General features: G+C 45.7%; 1 protein-coding gene across 2 annotated transcripts; it reads left to right on the top strand.

The window, feature by feature from the left end:
• The first annotated feature begins 834 nt into the window (after nt 1-834).
• On the top strand, nt 835-11,463 carry LOC139573230 (uncharacterized). 2 transcript variants are annotated; one of them, XM_071396462.1, is made up of 10 exons: nt 835-1,355; nt 4,983-6,086; nt 6,254-6,377; nt 6,531-6,709; nt 6,919-7,079; nt 9,045-9,189; nt 9,517-9,557; nt 9,773-9,824; nt 10,537-10,639; nt 10,953-11,463. In XM_071396462.1, exons 1-10 carry the CDS (start codon nt 1,274-1,276, stop codon nt 11,203-11,205), a joined length of 2,244 nt encoding a protein of 747 aa, XP_071252563.1. In that variant the 5' UTR covers nt 835-1,273; the 3' UTR covers nt 11,206-11,463. The 2 variants fall into 2 exon arrangements, with proteins under 2 accessions (XP_071252563.1, XP_071252562.1); XM_071396461.1 differs by having other exon boundaries at nt 9,770-9,824.
• Nucleotides 11,464-16,709: the final 5,246 nt, after the last annotated feature.

Raw genomic sequence — 16,709 nt, 5'->3', positions numbered from 1 at the left:
ACCTATTTCAGTCCACTTCAAGCACTGCTGTTATAGATAGATACAGCAGGTTGATGTTGGGTTTCAGTGAGAACGTTCAAGTTAAGAAAGTTACTCAAGTCTTTGTCAATCCAAAGAGGAAGTGTCAACTGAAATATAATTATTTACAGTTGACATCAAAGTATGATTTCATTTGTAGTGTGACTGTACGGGGAATAATGTTCATAATAAGGGAAACAATCAATCTAACCTATTTATAGCACTTTTTACAGACGTTTGTCTCAATGTTCTTAACCGCAACCCGTTATCCGTTATCGTTATCTCCATAACCAAAAGAGCGAAACAAGGTGAACGCGGCCTTCAGAGAAGCAGATTATTATTACTGACCATGGCATTAGGACATGCAAAGATTACCACTAAATGTTTGCTCAATCTCCTGAAAAAGCAGTGTACTACGTAAACCTAGTGTTTGTTTTGTCACATACTCTCCCCAGCGTGCTGGCCCCGCAAAAGTGCTTCTGGCCTTTCGCCCTTCAAACATGGACAGTTTTATCTGGAAAGGAGTTTGACACATGGACACGACACTATCTGTACTTTCGCAATGTCCGATTTCTGAGAGTTCATGTTGTCTGACCAGAAGAAACTGAGATTTAGGGATATATTCTCTCTGTATCGCTGAATCATTACATATTGCGGGTTAAACTTGTAACAGTAATTTCCAATTGAGCCGACATGCAGCGTTTACCGTGAATACAGTCTCCGCTAAAGCGGGAACATTACCTTGAAATTTCAATCACGCTGTAAAGCTGAACTTCCGCAATACGGATTGAATAGAGCCCGTTGGGACTGTGTGTGTGTGTGTGTGTGTGTGTGTGTGTGAGAGAGAGAGAGAGGGGAGGGGGGGGGGTCCATTTAGCCGGTGCCTGGGGTGTAATTAGGCTATTAGGACAAATTCATGTAGGTCCCTCCCCGTTTCGTCGTTTGCAACGTTTCTGCAACAGATCTGGTGATGTCTTCGCTTCTGTTATTTTATTAAAACACAGAAGGTGGTCTGATCTATTTGAGTTATGTAAATCAACAGCTGCTCATAAAGGCAGTCCAGACTCAGGCCAGCCGAGAGGTAGTCTGGAGAGCTTGTACCGGAACAGGGCCGACTTGTATAACGTTTTTTTCTGCGTTTCAAATGAGTGTTAATTGATGTCTGAAAGGGAGCATCTTTATAACCTAGTCTACTGATACGGTGTGATTGGATTTACCGACACAGAGAGATGACTCGTATTAAAGACGCGTAAAGATGCCATCGTGGATCAGGCTGAGGGTTCTCCTGTCTGCGCTGACAGTCCACTGCTTTCTGGACGGGACCTGTCCACGGAGAGGTAGGTTTATTTTATTACTGGATTATAGCAATCAAATATTTAATAGATTGTGTTTCATGCCTATAGGCTAATTATTTTATTTTCAGTTATGTTTAGGGTGTCCTAAACAAGTGATGAAATGTCACTTTCCTTATGTCATAAAATACATTTTAAGAAGGGGCATTTTCATGGGAAAGTCCCCATGAAGTTATCAAATTAGATATTTGGAGCATATCAAATTGGGTGTCAAATGAAAGCTTCGAGTTTATATTTTGGGGGAAATAAAGGCATGGATGCATTTTTCTTAAATGTTCCATCTTTAAAATGTTGGCATAAGTAAAGGCTTACAATAACAGCACTTACAGTTGTCCAGGGAAGCTCTAGCAGGGCAGAAATTTGATGAACTAACTTGTTGGAAAGGGGGAATCCTATGACAGTGCCACGTTGAAAGTCACTGAGCTCTTCAGTAAGGCTATTCTACTGCCAATGTTTGTCTATGGAGATTGCATGGCGGTGTGCTCGATTTTATACACCTGTCAGAAACAGGTGTGGCGCCTAATCCACTAATTTGAAGGGGTGTCCACATACTTTTGTATATATAGTGTATTATTAGCATTATTTCCAAAAAGTTGGATTTCGTAACCTAAATATAGAACTTTGTTGACAGAGCGGTGTTGCTTTCTCATATGGACTATTGAGGATTTTACATGTTGTGGTGGTCATCTGCAAAGCTGTTTCTGCTAGTCTCAAAAAGCTAAAGTAACATGACATGTAAAAGGCTTTGAAAATAAAAAGCTTTTGGTAAGCTCAGTGCTCTGTTGACATTTTACAGAGATAGGGTACTAGGGGGTAACTAGGCCCCCCTAAGAACAATGTCTAATTGCTGACACAAAAAAAGCTATGTTCTGAGAGAAAATAAATGGTATGTGGATGAAGGTCATGTTTAGGGGAATAAACTATAAATGGCTACAGTTTACACTTTGTTTGTTATTTAATTTAATGTTGTTTCTAGAAAAGGGGCGTTTCTTAAAAAGTACTAGACTACTGGCCCCCGGGGACGCCAGTTACCCCGGTAGAAGATTATGACATAGGGTTTCACACAAGTGTGTTAAAATCCATTTAATCAGTTTTATATAGAAGTTATTTGGTAAGTAATACTCAAAAGCTAAAAGCTAAGTTTAGTTGTCTTATGTTAATGATTTATATAAAATATGGGCGGGGATCGTGCTGCGCATATCACCATTAATATCCGCACTATGAGGAGATGTGATGTAAAGTTCTCTATTTAACTCACCTGCACATTTATTTTCTTTGTTCTTTCTGTGTGGTTCCTTATCCAGACCATCCATTATGTACAATTACACTAAATATGATTTAAATAATGCAAGATTTTAAATCCCAGCAGTCTTTACAATGACATTCAGAAGCAAACGGTTTTCAATAGTTGTTTTTAATTCATAAAACAAATATATTAATTGGAATATAATATTGGAATGGAATATAACTAATAACATTAAATTACATTGGAATATAACATTTAATAACTTAACTAATTAACTCATTGATGTGGCAACTCTATTATGCTCTGCTGTGCACAATTCTAATTTGTACATAGGTCACAAATAAAGCTATCCTCAGTCAAACTGGAGCACAACTCATGAGCCCACCTCCTGCACTGTCCCCACCTGTGACTGAAAACAGGGGGAGAGATGCCAATTGAAAAGCTTTCTCTTACAAACGTACGGTGCATTCAGAAGGTATTCAGACCCCTTCCCTTTTCCCATGTTTTGTTAAGTTACAGCCTTATTGTCAAATATATATATATTTTAAATGTCCTTATCAATCTATACACAACACTCCATAATGACAAATGGAAAACACGTTTTTAGACATTTTAGCAAATTGATTATTTATAAAAAACAGAAATATCCTATTTACATATGTATTTATACCCTTTGTTATGAGACTCGGAATTGAGCTCAGGTACATTCTGTTTCCATTGATCGTTCTTGAGATGTTTCTACAACTTCATTGGAGTCCACCTGTGGTAGATTCCATTGATTGGTTATGATTTGGAAAGGCACACACCTGTCTATATAAAGTCCCACAGCTGACAGTGCATGTCAGAGCAAAAACAAAGCCATGAGGTCGAAGGAATTGTTAGTAGAGCTCCGAGACAAGACTGTGTCGAGGGACAGATCTGGGGAAGGGTACAAAAACAATTCTGCAGCATTAATGGTCCCCAAGAACACAGTGGCCTTCATCATTCTTAAATGGAAGAAATTTGGAACCACCAAGACTCTTCCTAGAGCTGGCTGTCCAGCCAAACTGAACAATCGGGGGAGAAGTGCCTTCGTCCAGGAGGTGACCAAGAACCCGATGGTCACTCTGACAGAGCTCCAGAGTTCCTCTGTGGAGATGGGAGAACCTTCCAGAAGGACAACCATCTCTGCAGCACTCCAGCAATCAGGTCTTTATGGTAGAGTGGTCCAAATGGAATCCACTTCTCAGTAAAAGGCACATGATAGCCCGCTTGGAGTTTGTCAAAAAGCACCTAAAGGACTCTCAGACCATGAGAAACAAGATTCTCTGGTCTGATGAAACCAAGATTGAACTCTTTGGCCTCAATGCCAAGCGTCATGTCTGGAGGAAACCTGGCACCATCCCTACGGTGAAGCATGGTGGTGGCAGCATTATGCTGTGGTGATGTTTTTCAGTGGCAGGGACTGAAAGACTAGTCAAGATCGAGGGAAAGATGAACGGAGCAAAGTACAGAGAGATCCTTGATGACAACCGGCTCCAGAGCGCTCAGGACCTCAGACTGGGTGAAGGTTGATCTTCCAACAGGACAACGACCCTAAGCACACAGCCAAGAGAACGCTGGAGGGGCTGGAGCCAATCGTGTTTACTCAGACCCAAGGGTAAACTAACAAGCCACAGATTTGTCAAAACCCTTAAATAATTCTGTTTCTACAGGGTTTCCTTCACATTATCAGCTGGTGTCACCAGTTTGGCTTTTGCCGGTCTTTATAGAGTGACAGCAGCTTTATGGAGGTTGGGTCCACAGACAGAGAGATTGTTATACTATTTGTTTATTTTTAGTAAAGAATGTTAATCAGTAAACATTTTAACAAATATTTTGTAGCTCTGTGACGGAGCTTTAATGGTGGGAGAGAGGGATAGGGGAGGAGAGAGAAACAGAATAACAGACAGGGTGAGAGAGAAAGAGAGTTTGTTAAAGAAGAGAATATAAATACTGAGAGGAGATGGAAGAGAGATAGATTTCGAGAAAGGGAAAGAGAAAGAGAGAAAGAGGTGGGAAGAAGGGATGTGTTGAAAGAGGAAGTGAGAGAGGGGTTGGTGATTAGTTATGCAATGTGTTCTCTCAGTTTATCTGTACTGCCCAGTCAACCACAACCTATACCCCTCAGTGTGTGTGTGTGTGTGTGTGTGTGTGTGTGTGTGTGTGTGTGTGTGTGTGTGTGTGTGTGTGTGTGTGTGTGTGTGTGTGTGTGTGTGTGTGTGTGTGTGTGTGTGTGTGTGTGTGTGTGTGTGTGTGTGTGTGTGTGTACATGCGTGCCTGCATGTGTTTCCATGTCTGTGTCTCTGTACAGTATTGACTCATTATGTCTTTCTCTCTCCCTCCAGACCCCCCTCCCAGGGTGCTGGTGTTGTCCCCAGGCAGCGTTTTGGTCTTGGCCTGTAGTGGTCAGGTGGAGGTGAACGGGCTGGAGGTGATGGTTAACAGGGCCGAACACACCAGTGTCATTACCAGAGTACACGCCACCACTGTCAGCACCACAACAGACACCACATCTAATGGAACTACAGTCAGTGTTATAAAAGACGGCAGTGATAATGGAACTACAGTCAGTGTTATAAAAGACGGCAGTGATAATGGAACTACAGTCAGTGTTATAAAAGACGGCAGTGATAATGGAACTACAGTCAGTGTTATAAAAGACGGCAGTGATAATGGAACTACAGTCAGTGTTATAAAAGACGGCAGTGATAATGGAACTACAGTCAGTGTTATAAAAGACGGCAGTGATAATGGAACTACAGTCAGTGTTATAAAAGACGGCAGTGATAATGGAACTACAGTCAGTGCTATAAAAGACGGCAGTGATAATGGAATAGACACATTTTCTACTGGAAAGGACACTATTGTCCTTACCGTAACAGACACTCCTGTCATAAGCTGGACAGATGATACCGGGACAGACAGTACGGAGAAAACCGTCATCAGGAACACTCGTGCAGGAGACCACACCCCTCTTACTGTGAGAGAAGTTAACAAAGGGAATGGAAAGAATGTGGAAGATGTAACAGAGGAGGAGCACAAAGGAGGAGGAGGAGAGCAGAGGGATACAGGGTGGAGTCTTTACACTGTCAATCAACCAGGACATACAGATACACAGAAACTATTTCCTCTTACTGGGACATCGCTCCAACCAACCAGAGACAGCGGAGTGGGAGGGGCTGACACTGAGCTGCCCTCTGATCGGTGGACTGATGCGATGGACAGTGAGGATGACTATGAGGAAGAGGAGGAGGGGGGGAGGATGGTGAGGGGGCTGAGAGGGAGGTCTCAGTGGAGACTGAACGGGAGGCCGCTGATAGGAGGAGTAGTGGTGTTAGGGAGGAGAGGCGCCACTCTGACCCTGCCCTCCCTGGCGGTGGGTGACTCTGGGAACTACAGCTGCCACCGCGGGGGCAAACTGGTCTCCTCTCTGAGGGTGAGCGTGGCAGGTGAGTTATACTGATGGCATCTCTCTGTCTAACCTCATCACCTCTGGTCATTGAAGCTGACAACCATACTGTATGTGTTCTGTGAAGTGTGAATCAGCAGCAGACATTCATGGTCACATAAGAACAACGGACAAACATGATACATTTTCCCCTGGAATGTCTTTCAGTTCCTCCAGAGAGGCCTAAGCTGTCCTGCTATAAGAGGTCACCCAGCAGTAAGATCCGCTGTGATTGGACAGCCAGTCAACCGGTGACTCCTGTCCCTCAGTGCTACCTCCTCCTACGGAAAGGGTGAGAGCACACATCTTCTTTTCCTTCTTCCTCCTCTTCCTCATCACCCTCTTCTTTCTCCTCTTCCTCATTCATTTGTCTTAAATTACTTACTTTATCATAAGGATGATGCCGACAGAACAGTGTGGGTGGAATACTAACTAACTCTCTCAGTCTATCAGGGTCATTCTCTCGTGTCAACTGTTCCTACTCCGCCCCGCTGTCTCGGTGTTGGTGTGCTATAGGTCATCAAGAGAAGGAGAGTAGAGAGCCACACCTGGCCTACCTGTGTGTCACCAACACTGCTGGCAACACCACCAGCCCTCTCCTAGACTTCACACCTCTGGACATTAGTGAGTGTGTGTGTGATATGTGTGTGTGCGTAAGGCATGTGCGTGTGTGTGCGTGTGATGTGTGTGCGTGCAGGCATGTGCGTGTGTGTGTGTGTGATGTGAGTATAGGTTTGTGTGCATGTTTAACAGACCACTCAATAAGACACCTTGCTAACATTCTCCTCCTCCTCTCCCTCTCTCACCTTCTCCCCCTCCCTCCCTGTGTGTAGTTAAGCCAGCCCCTCCCAGCTCAGTAGTGGTGAGGGGTGTGGAGGGGCAGGAGAAGAGACTGAGGGTGAGCTGGGCTGTTCCTCACTCCTGGAAAGAGAGAGACCGCTACCACGAGCTGCTCTATGAGCTCAGATACCACACCATGCCACACGGAACACAGGTGTGTGGCTTCGCATGCGTGTGTTTGTGTAATGACCAGTGTTGTTCATCTAGCCTGCTCTGTTCTGAGTGTTGGTGTAATGACCCATGTTGTTCATCTAGCCTGCTCTGTTCTGTGTGTTGGTGTAATGACCCATGTTGTTCATCTAGCCTGCTCTGTTCTGGGTGTTGGTGTAATGACCCATGTTGTTCATCTAGCCTGCTCTGTTCTGGGTGTTGGTGTAATGACCCATGTTGTTCATCTAGCCTGCTCTGTTCTGTGTGTTGGTGTAATGACCCATGTTGTTCATCTAGCCTGCTCTGTTCTGGGTGTTGGTGTAATGACCCATGTTGTTCATCTAGCCTGCTCTGTTCTGGGTGTTGGTGTAATGACCCATGTTGTTCATCTAGCCTGCTCTGTTCTGTGTGTTGGTGTAATGACCCATGTTGTTCATCTAGCCTGCTCTGTTCTGGGTGTTGGTGTAATGACCCATGTTGTTCATCTAGCCTGCTCTGTTCTGTGTGTTGGTGTAATGACCCATGTTGTTCATCTAGCCTGCTCTGTTCTGTGTGTTGGTGTAATGACCCATGTTGTTCATCTAGCCTGCTCTGTTCTGGGTGTTGGTGTAATGACCCATGTTGTTCATCTAGCCTGCTCTGTTCTGGGTGTTGGTGTAATGACCCATGTTGTTCATCTAGCCTGCTCTGTTCTGTGTGTTGGTGTAATGACCCATGTTGTTCATCTAGCCTGCTCTGTTCTGGGTGTTGGTGTAATGACCCATGTTGTTCATCTAGCCTGCTCTGTTCTGTGTGTTGGTGTAATGACCCATGTTGTTCATCTAGCCTGCTCTGTTCTGAGTGTTGGTGTAATGACCCATGTTGTTCATCTAGCCTGCTCTGTTCTGGGTGTTGGTGTAATGACCCATGTTGTTCATCTAGCCTGCTCTGTTCTGTGTGTTGGTGTAATGACCCATGTTGTTCATCTAGCCTGCTCTGTTCTGTGTGTTGGTGTAATGACCCATGTTGTTCATCTAGCCTGCTCTGTTCTGGGTGTTGGTGTAATGACCCATGTTGTTCATCTAGCCTGCTCTGTTCTGAGTGTTGGTGTAATGACCCATGTTGTTTATCTAGCCTGCTCTGTTCTGTGTGTTGGTGTAATGACCCATGTTGTTCATCTAGCCTGCTCTGTTCTGAGTGTTGGTGTAATGACCCATGTTGTTTATCTAGCCTGCTCTGTTCTGAGTGTTGGTGTAATGACCCATGTTGTTCATCTAGCCTGCTCTGTTCTGTGTGTTGGTGTAATGACCAATGTTGTTTATCTAGCCTGCTCTGTTCGGTGTGTTGGTGTAATGACCCATGTTGTTCATCTAGCCTGCTCTGTTCTGTGTGTTGGTGTAATGACCCATGTTGTTCATCTAGCCTGCTCTGTTCTGAGTGTTGGTGTAATGACCCATGTTGTTCATCTAGCCTGCTCTGTTCTGGGTGTTGGTGTAATGACCCATGTTGTTCATCTAGCCTGCTCTGTTCTGAGTGTTGGTGTAATGACCCATGTTGTTCATCTAGCCTGCTCTGTTCTGAGTGTTGGTGTAATGACCCATGTTGTTCATCTAGCCTGCTCTGTTCTGTGTGTTGGTGTAATGACCCATGTTCTTCATCTTGCCTGCTCTGTTCTGGCTCAAACAGACATTACTTTTTCTATTTTGTCATCTGTGTGTGTTTTTGGTTTTACTATCATTGTGGTGACCAGAAGTCCTCACAAGGTTAGTAAAACAAGGACAATTCAAGTGGGGACATTTCACCAGTCTCCACAAGGAAAACGGCTATTTTAGGCTGAGGGGTTAGATTTATGGTTAGGGTTATAATTAGGGTTAGGGGGTTTGCGGTTAAGGTTAAGGTTAGGTTTAGGCGTTAGGGAAAATACGATTTTAAATGTGAATAAGGATAGTAAAACAAAAGTGTTGTTGTGTGTGTGTTGGTGTGCATGTAGATAAAAGGGACCACCACAGCCCGGTTCTACACTATAACAGATGCGTTGTCAGGAGTACAGTACCTGATCCAACTCAGAGCTAAGGAAGAGTTTGATGGCCACTGGAGTGAATGGAGCACGGCTGTCTACGCCAACACCTGGACAGGTAACACACACCAGATCTGTACGTGCTTAATTCAACTCTTCCATACTATCATCCTGGAACAGGCTAACTAGAACCATCCAGCCCATAGACAAAGGTAGCCATGACAACCCCTCCCTGTTCCTTCCTTTCTGCTCTGGTCTCTAGTCTTAACAGATACCTTCTACAGAGCTTTACAGCTTACCTGTCAACTCCCTTACCCTTCAACGGATCCTGTTCATGTACCCAGCCAGACACACACACACTCCTCTACACTAGTGGAAGTATTAGCCAGTTAGCTGTGTATGTGTGAACAGTTGTGTGGTTCATGGTGAATGTCCTTTATTACAGCCCCTGTGCCAACTGCGTTCAGCGATCTTTCTCCTGTTATGGTAAGAAACACACACACACACACACACACACACACACACACACACACACACACACACACACACACACACACACACACACACACACACACACACACACACACACACACACACACACACACACACACACACACACACACACACACACACACACACACACACACAGTGGTCCTAGTTGTCTTTCTTTCTCACATTGTCTCATTCTGTCTCTCCAGCAGGACTACACAGACTACACAGATTCTGGCTCTGGTATGACAGAAGAGACATCAGGTTCGTGGGACAGAGAGCTACTGTATGTCGATTGGTTGAAGCTACAGTGTGTTTGTGTTAGAGAGAGTTAAGTGGGATATTTCAATGTCAGAAATCCCCCTACCTTACAGAAGGCCATAACAGGAAGCTAATGTCATAACCTCATCAACTGAACGTGCTTCAGGAAACACAGAACCTGGGCCAACTCATCTCACCCCATTCTTTAAGTTTCACACAAATACTGTACACACACACGTCGGTATAATAGTGTAACAGTTTATTAATATCATGACCTTTCACCAGCACTCTCTCTCCCCCTCCCTCCCCCTCTCCTTTCTCTCTCTCTCTCTCCCTCTCTCCCTCCCCTCTCTCTCTCTCCCCCCCGCTCTTCCTCCCCTCCCCCTCTCCTTTCTCTCTCTCTCCCACTCTCCCCCCTCCCTCTCGCTCTCTCTCTCCCTCCCCTCTCTCTCTCCCCCCCGCTCTTCCTCCCCTCCCCCTCTCCCTCCCTCCCCTCTCTCTCTCTCCCTCCCCTCTCTCTCTCTCCCCCCTGCTCTTCCTCCCCTCCCCCTCTCCTTTCTCCTCTCTCCCTCCCTCCCCCCTCTCTCTCCCTCCCTCCCCCCTCTCTCTCACCCTCGCTCTCCCTCCCCTCCCTCTGTTTTCCCCTCTCTGCCTCCCAACCCCTCTGTTTTCCCCTCTCCCTCTCTCTCTCCCTCCCTCCCCCTCTCCCTCCCAGTCTCTGAGTCTCGGGGTGATGTGGAGGTGTGGCCTCATGTCCTGTGGGTGGTTGCTTCCTGTGTGCTGCTGTCAATCACTCTGTTGTCCGCCTACCTCTACAGGTAAACCACTCCCCTCTGTTCTTCACCTCCACTCTGATCCTCACTAAGATAACAACTGTATTCAGTCTGAACAATCTATGTTAAACCCTGTCCTGTACATATCTATGGTTATCATGATTAACCATCAGTTAATTAACTAGCTGTTAATTTTGTCATCTACAGAAACAACAAGCACAACACCATTTATCTAAATACCTTCCCCTCTGTCTTGCTCCCTTTCTCTGCTCACACTGCCTTTCCTCCCTCCTTTCTCCTTCTTTCTTTCCTACACCCTCCCTCTCCCCACCCTCCACCCGCCCTCTCTCTCTCTCAGGCACAGGGAGAGGTTAATGTCTAAACTGTGGAGGTTGAGTCCCGTCTCCTCCTCTCCTGCTTGCCCCTCCCCCCCAGTCACAGCCCTGCCTACCCAGGAAGGACATGCCCTCGTGAACTTTGACCACCCAATCTACGGGGAACCTGTCCCACAGGAAGAAGAGAAGAAGGAGGAGGATGAAGAGGAGGAAGAAGAGAAGGGGGAAGTTATTCGCTTTAACAACACAAGCTATTTTCTGGTCCAGAGCAAATGATATGCCTGCTCTTAAAACAAACCCCTTACCCTCTATCCCAGGCCCTTACTGCTAGCCCCCTGTTCCCCTAGTCCAGGCTGGAGAAGCCCTGTTATTTTACTGTTATTTCACTGTTTGGATGTGTGCAGTATTTTGTTCTCATTGGGGAAAATGAGCCAGTAGAGTAATGATGTAAATATTAATTTGTGTGTCTATAAAAAAGTATTGGGTTTTTGTAAATCATTTTGTCAGAATGAAATAAATAGTTTTGAATACAAACTTGTGTAAAGACAGTTTATTTAGAAAATGCTATTCTGAGTGTATAATCACATTTGTAGTGAAGGAAATGTATTTGTGACCAGTAGGTGATGGTAGTCGTCTATAAATGTTTTGTACACAACTAGGATATTTTTGTTTGGGTATACATATGTATGCCATTTTTACTGGGATCTGTCACTGACAATGTACACAGTGTACAAAACATCCGATTCAATCAGTGTAGATGAAGGGGGGGACACAGGTTAAAGAAGGATTCTTAAGCCTTGAGAAAATTGAGTCATGGATTGTGTACCAGGACCCCTGGGGGTAATAACCTATCCACAGGGGGTTCTTAAGAAGATTCATGAACATGCCTACTGCCTAAATGCACACGACGGGGTACTTCAGGGGTACTCCGGGCAGAGCTACATGTAGTTGGTGATAGTGTAACCAAGGTACTCCGGGCAGAGCTACATGTAGTTGGTGATAGTGTAACCAAGGTACTCCGGGCAGAGCTAAATGTCACTGGTGATAGTGTAACCAAGGTACTCCGGGCAGAGCTACATGTAGTTGGTGATAGTGTAACCAAGGTACTCCGGGCAGAGCTACATGTAGTTGGTGATAGTGTAACCAAGGTACTCCGGGCAGAGCTAAATGTCACTGGTGATAGTGTAACCAAGGTACTCCGGGCAGAGCTACATGTAGTTGGTGATAGTGTAACCAAGGTACTCCGGGCAGAGCTACATGTAGTTGGTGGTAGTGTAACCAAGGTACTCCGGGCAGAGCTACATGTAGTTAGTGATAGTGTAACCAAGGTACTCCAGGCAGAGCTACATGTAGTTGGTGGTAGTGTAACCAAGGTACTCCAGGCAGAGCTACATGTAGTTGGTGATAGTGTAACCAAGGTACTCCAGGCAGAGCTACATGTAGTTGGTGATAGTGTAACCAAGGTACTCCAGGCAGAGCTACATGTAGTTGGTGATAGTGTAACCAAGGTACTGCAGGCAGAGCTACATGTAGTTAGTGGTAGTGTAACCAAGGTACTCCAGGCAGAGCAACATGTAGTTGGTAGTGTAACCAAGGTACTCCAGGCAGAGCAACATGTAGTTGGTGGTAGTGTAACCAAGGTACTCCAGGCAGAGCTACATGTAGTTGGTGATAGTGTAACCAAGGTACTCCAGGCAGAGCTACATGTAGTTGGTGGTAGTGTAACCAAGGTACTCCAGGCAGAGCAACATGTAGTTGGTGATAGTGTAACCAAGGTACTCCAGGCAGAGCTACATGTAGTTGGTGGTAGTGTAACCAAGGTACTCCAGGCAGAGCTACATGTAGTTGGTGATAGTGTAACCAAGGTACTCCGGGCAGAGCAACATGTAGTTGGTGGTAGTGTAACCAAGGTACTCCAGGCAGAGCTACATGTAGTTGGTGATAGTGTAACCAAGGTACTCCGGGCAGAGCAACATGTAGTTGGTGGTAGTGTAACCAAGGTACTCCAGGCAGAGCTACAGGTAGTTGGTGATAGTGAAACCAAGGTACTCCAGGCAGAGCTACATGTAGTTAGTGGTAGTGTAACCAAGGTACTCCAGGCAGAGCAACATGTAGTTGGTGATAGTGTAACCAAGGTACTCCAGGCAGAGCTACATGTAGTTGGTGATAGTGTAACCAAGGTACTCCAGGCAGAGCTACATGTAGTTAGTGGTAGTGTAACCAAGGTACTCCAGGCAGAGCTACATGTAGTTAGTGGTAGTGTAACCAAGGTACTCCAGGCAGAGCAACATGTAGTTGGTGGTAGTGTAACCAAGGTACTCCAGGCAGAGCAACATGTAGTTGGTGATAGTGTAACCAAGGTACTCCAGGCAGAGCAACATGTAGTTGGTGATAGTGTAACCAAGGTACTCCAGGCAGAGCTACATGTAGTTGGTGGTAGTGTAACCAAGGTACTCCAGGCAGAGCAACATGTAGTTGGTGGTAGTGTAACCAAGGTACTCCAGGCAGAGCAACATGTAGTTGGTGATAGTGTAACCAAGGTACTCCAGGCAGAGCAACATGTAGTTGGTGATAGTGTAACCAAGGTACTCCAGGCAGAGCTACATGTAGTTGGTGATAGTGTAACCAAGGTACACCAGGCAGAGCTACATGTAGTTGGTGGTAGTGTAACCAAGGTACTCCAGGCAGAGCTACATGTAGTTGGTGATAGTGTAACCAAGGTACTCCAGGCAGAGCTACATGTAGTTAGTGGTAGTGTAACCAAGGTACTCCAGGCAGAGCTACATGTAGTTAGTGGTAGTGTAACCAAGGTACTCCAGGCAGAGCAACATGTAGTTGGTGGTAGTGTAACCAAGGTACTCCAGGCAGAGCAACATGTAGTTGGTGATAGTGTAACCAAGGTACTCCAGGCAGAGCAACATGTAGTTGGTGATAGTGTAACCAAGGTACTCCAGGCAGAGCTACATGTAGTTGGTGGTAGTGTAACCAAGGTACTCCAGGCAGAGCAACATGTAGTTGGTGGTAGTGTAACCAAGGTACTCCAGGCAGAGCAACATGTAGTTGGTGATAGTGTAACCAAGGTACTCCAGGCAGAGCAACATGTAGTTGGTGATAGTGTAACCAAGGTACTCCAGGCAGAGCTACATGTAGTTGGTGATAGTGTAACCAAGGTACACCAGGCAGAGCTACATGTAGTTGGTGGTAGTGTAACCAAGGTACTCCAGGCAGAGCTACATGTAGTTGGTGATAGTGTAACCAAGGTACTCCAGGCAGAGCTACATGTAGTAGGTGGTAGTGTAACCAAGGTACTCCAGGCAGAGCTACATGTAGCAGGTGATAGTGTAACCAAGGTACTCCAGGCAGAGCAACATGTAGTTGGTGATAGTGTAACCAAGGTACTCCAGGCAGAGCTACATGTAGTTGGTGATAGTGTAACCAAGGTACTCCAGGCAGAGCTACATGTAGTAGGTGGTAGTGTAACCAAGGTACTCCAGGCAGAGCTACATGTAGTAGGTGATAGTGTAACCAAGGTACTCCAGGCAGAGCAACATGTAGTTGGTGATAGTGTAACCAAGGTACTCCAGGCAGAGCTACATGTAGTTGGTGATAGTGTAACCAAGGTACTCCAGGCAGAGCTACATGTAGTTGGTGGTAGTGTAACCAAGGTACTCCAGGCAGAGCTACATGTAGTTAGTGGTAGTGTAACCAAGGTACTCCAGGCAGAGCTACATGTAGTAGGTGGTAGTGTAACCAAGGTACTCCAGGCAGAGCTACATGTAGTAGGTGATAGTGTAACCAAGGTACTCCAGGCAGAGCTACATGTAGTTGGTGATAGTGTAACCAAGGTACTCCAGGCAGAGCAACATGTAGTTGGTGATAGTGTAACCAAGGTACTCCGGGCAGAGCTACATGTAGTTGGTGGTAGTGTAACCAAGGTACTCCAGGCAGAGCTACATGTAGTTGGTGATAGTGTAACCAAGGTACTCCAGGCAGAGCTACATGTAGTTGGTGATAGTGTAACCAAGGTACTCCAGGCAGAGCTACATGTAGTTGGTGATAGTGTAACCAAGGTACTCCAGGCAGAGCTACATGTAGTTGGTGATAGTGTAACCAAGGTACTCCAGGCAGAGCTACATGTAGTTGGTGATAGTGTAACCAAGGTACTCCAGGCAGAGCTACATGTAGTTGGTGATAGTGTAACCAAGGTACTCCAGGCAGAGAAATATGTAGTTGGTGGTCATGTAACCAAGGTACTCCAGGCAGAGCAACATGTAGTTGGTGGTAGTGTAACCAAGGTACTCCAGGCAGAGCTACATGTAGTTAGTGGTAGTGTAACCAAGGTACTCCAGGCAGAGCTACATGTAGTAGGTGGTAGTGTAACCAAGGTACTCCAGGCAGAGCTACATGTAGTAGGTGATAGTGTAACCAAGGTACTCCAGGCAGAGCTACATGTAGTTGGTGATAGTGTAACCAAGGTACTCCAGGCAGAGCAACATGTAGTTGGTGATAGTGTAACCAAGGTACTCCGGGCAGAGCTACATGTAGTTGGTGGTAGTGTAACCAAGGTACTCCAGGCAGAGCTACATGTAGTTGGTGATAGTGTAACCAAGGTACTCCAGGCAGAGCTACATGTAGTTGGTGATAGTGTAACCAAGGTACTCCAGGCAGAGCTACATGTAGTTGGTGATAGTGTAACCAAGGTACTCCAGGCAGAGCTACATGTAGTTGGTGATAGTGTAACCAAGGTACTCCAGGCAGAGCTACATGTAGTTGGTGATAGTGTAACCAAGGTACTCCAGGCAGAGCTACATGTAGTTGGTGATAGTGTAACCAAGGTACTCCAGGCAGAGCTATATGTAGTTGGTGGTCATGTAACCAAGGTACTCCAGGCAGAGCAACATGTAGTTGGTGGTAGTGTAACCAAGGTACTCCAGGCAGAGCAACATGTAGTTAGTGATAGTGTAACCAAGGTACTCCGGGCAGAGCAACATGTAGTTAGTGGTAGTGTAACCAAGGTACTCCAGGCAGAGCTACATGTAGTTGGTGATAGTGTAACCAAGGTACTCCAGGCAGAGCTACATGTAGTTGGTGGTAGTGTAACCAAGGTACTCCAGGCAGAGCTACATGTAGTTAGTGGTAGTGTAACCAAGGTACTCCAGGCAGAGCAACATGTAGTTAGTGGTAGTGTAACCAAGGTACTCCAGGCAGAGCTACATGTAGTTAGTGGTAGTGTAACCAAGGTACTCCAGGCAGAGCTACATGTAGTTAGTGGTAGTGTAACCAAGGTACTCCAGGCAGAGCTACATGTAGTTAGTGGTAGTGTAACCAAGGTACTCCAGGCAGAGCTACATGTAGTTAGTGGTAGTGTAACCAAGGTACTCCAGGCAGAGCTACATGTAGTTAGTGGTAGTGTAACCAAGGTACTCCAGGCAGAGCTACATGTAGTTGGTGATAGTGTAACCAAGGTACTCCAGGCAGAGCTACATGTAGTTAGTGGTAGTGTAACCAAGGTACTCCGGGCAGAGCTACATGTAGTTAGTGGTAGTGTAACCAAGGTACTCCAGGCAGAGCAACATGTAGTTAGTGGTAGTGTAACCAAGGTACTCCAGGCAGAGCTACATGTAGTTAGTGGTAGTGTAACCAAGGTACTCCAGGCAGAGCAACATGTAGTTAGTGGTAGTGTAACCAAGGTACTCCAGGCAGAGCTACATGTAGTTGGTAGTGTAACCAAGGTACTCCAGGCAGAGCTACATGTAGTTGGTGATAGTGTAACCAAGGTA

This window comes from Salvelinus alpinus, chromosome 4 (genome assembly GCF_045679555.1).
Source record: "Salvelinus alpinus chromosome 4, SLU_Salpinus.1, whole genome shotgun sequence".
Lineage (NCBI taxonomy): Eukaryota > Metazoa > Chordata > Actinopteri > Salmoniformes > Salmonidae > Salvelinus > Salvelinus alpinus.
Note: the sequence above shows the minus strand (reverse complement) of the source record. Positions and strands in the feature narration are given on the sequence as shown.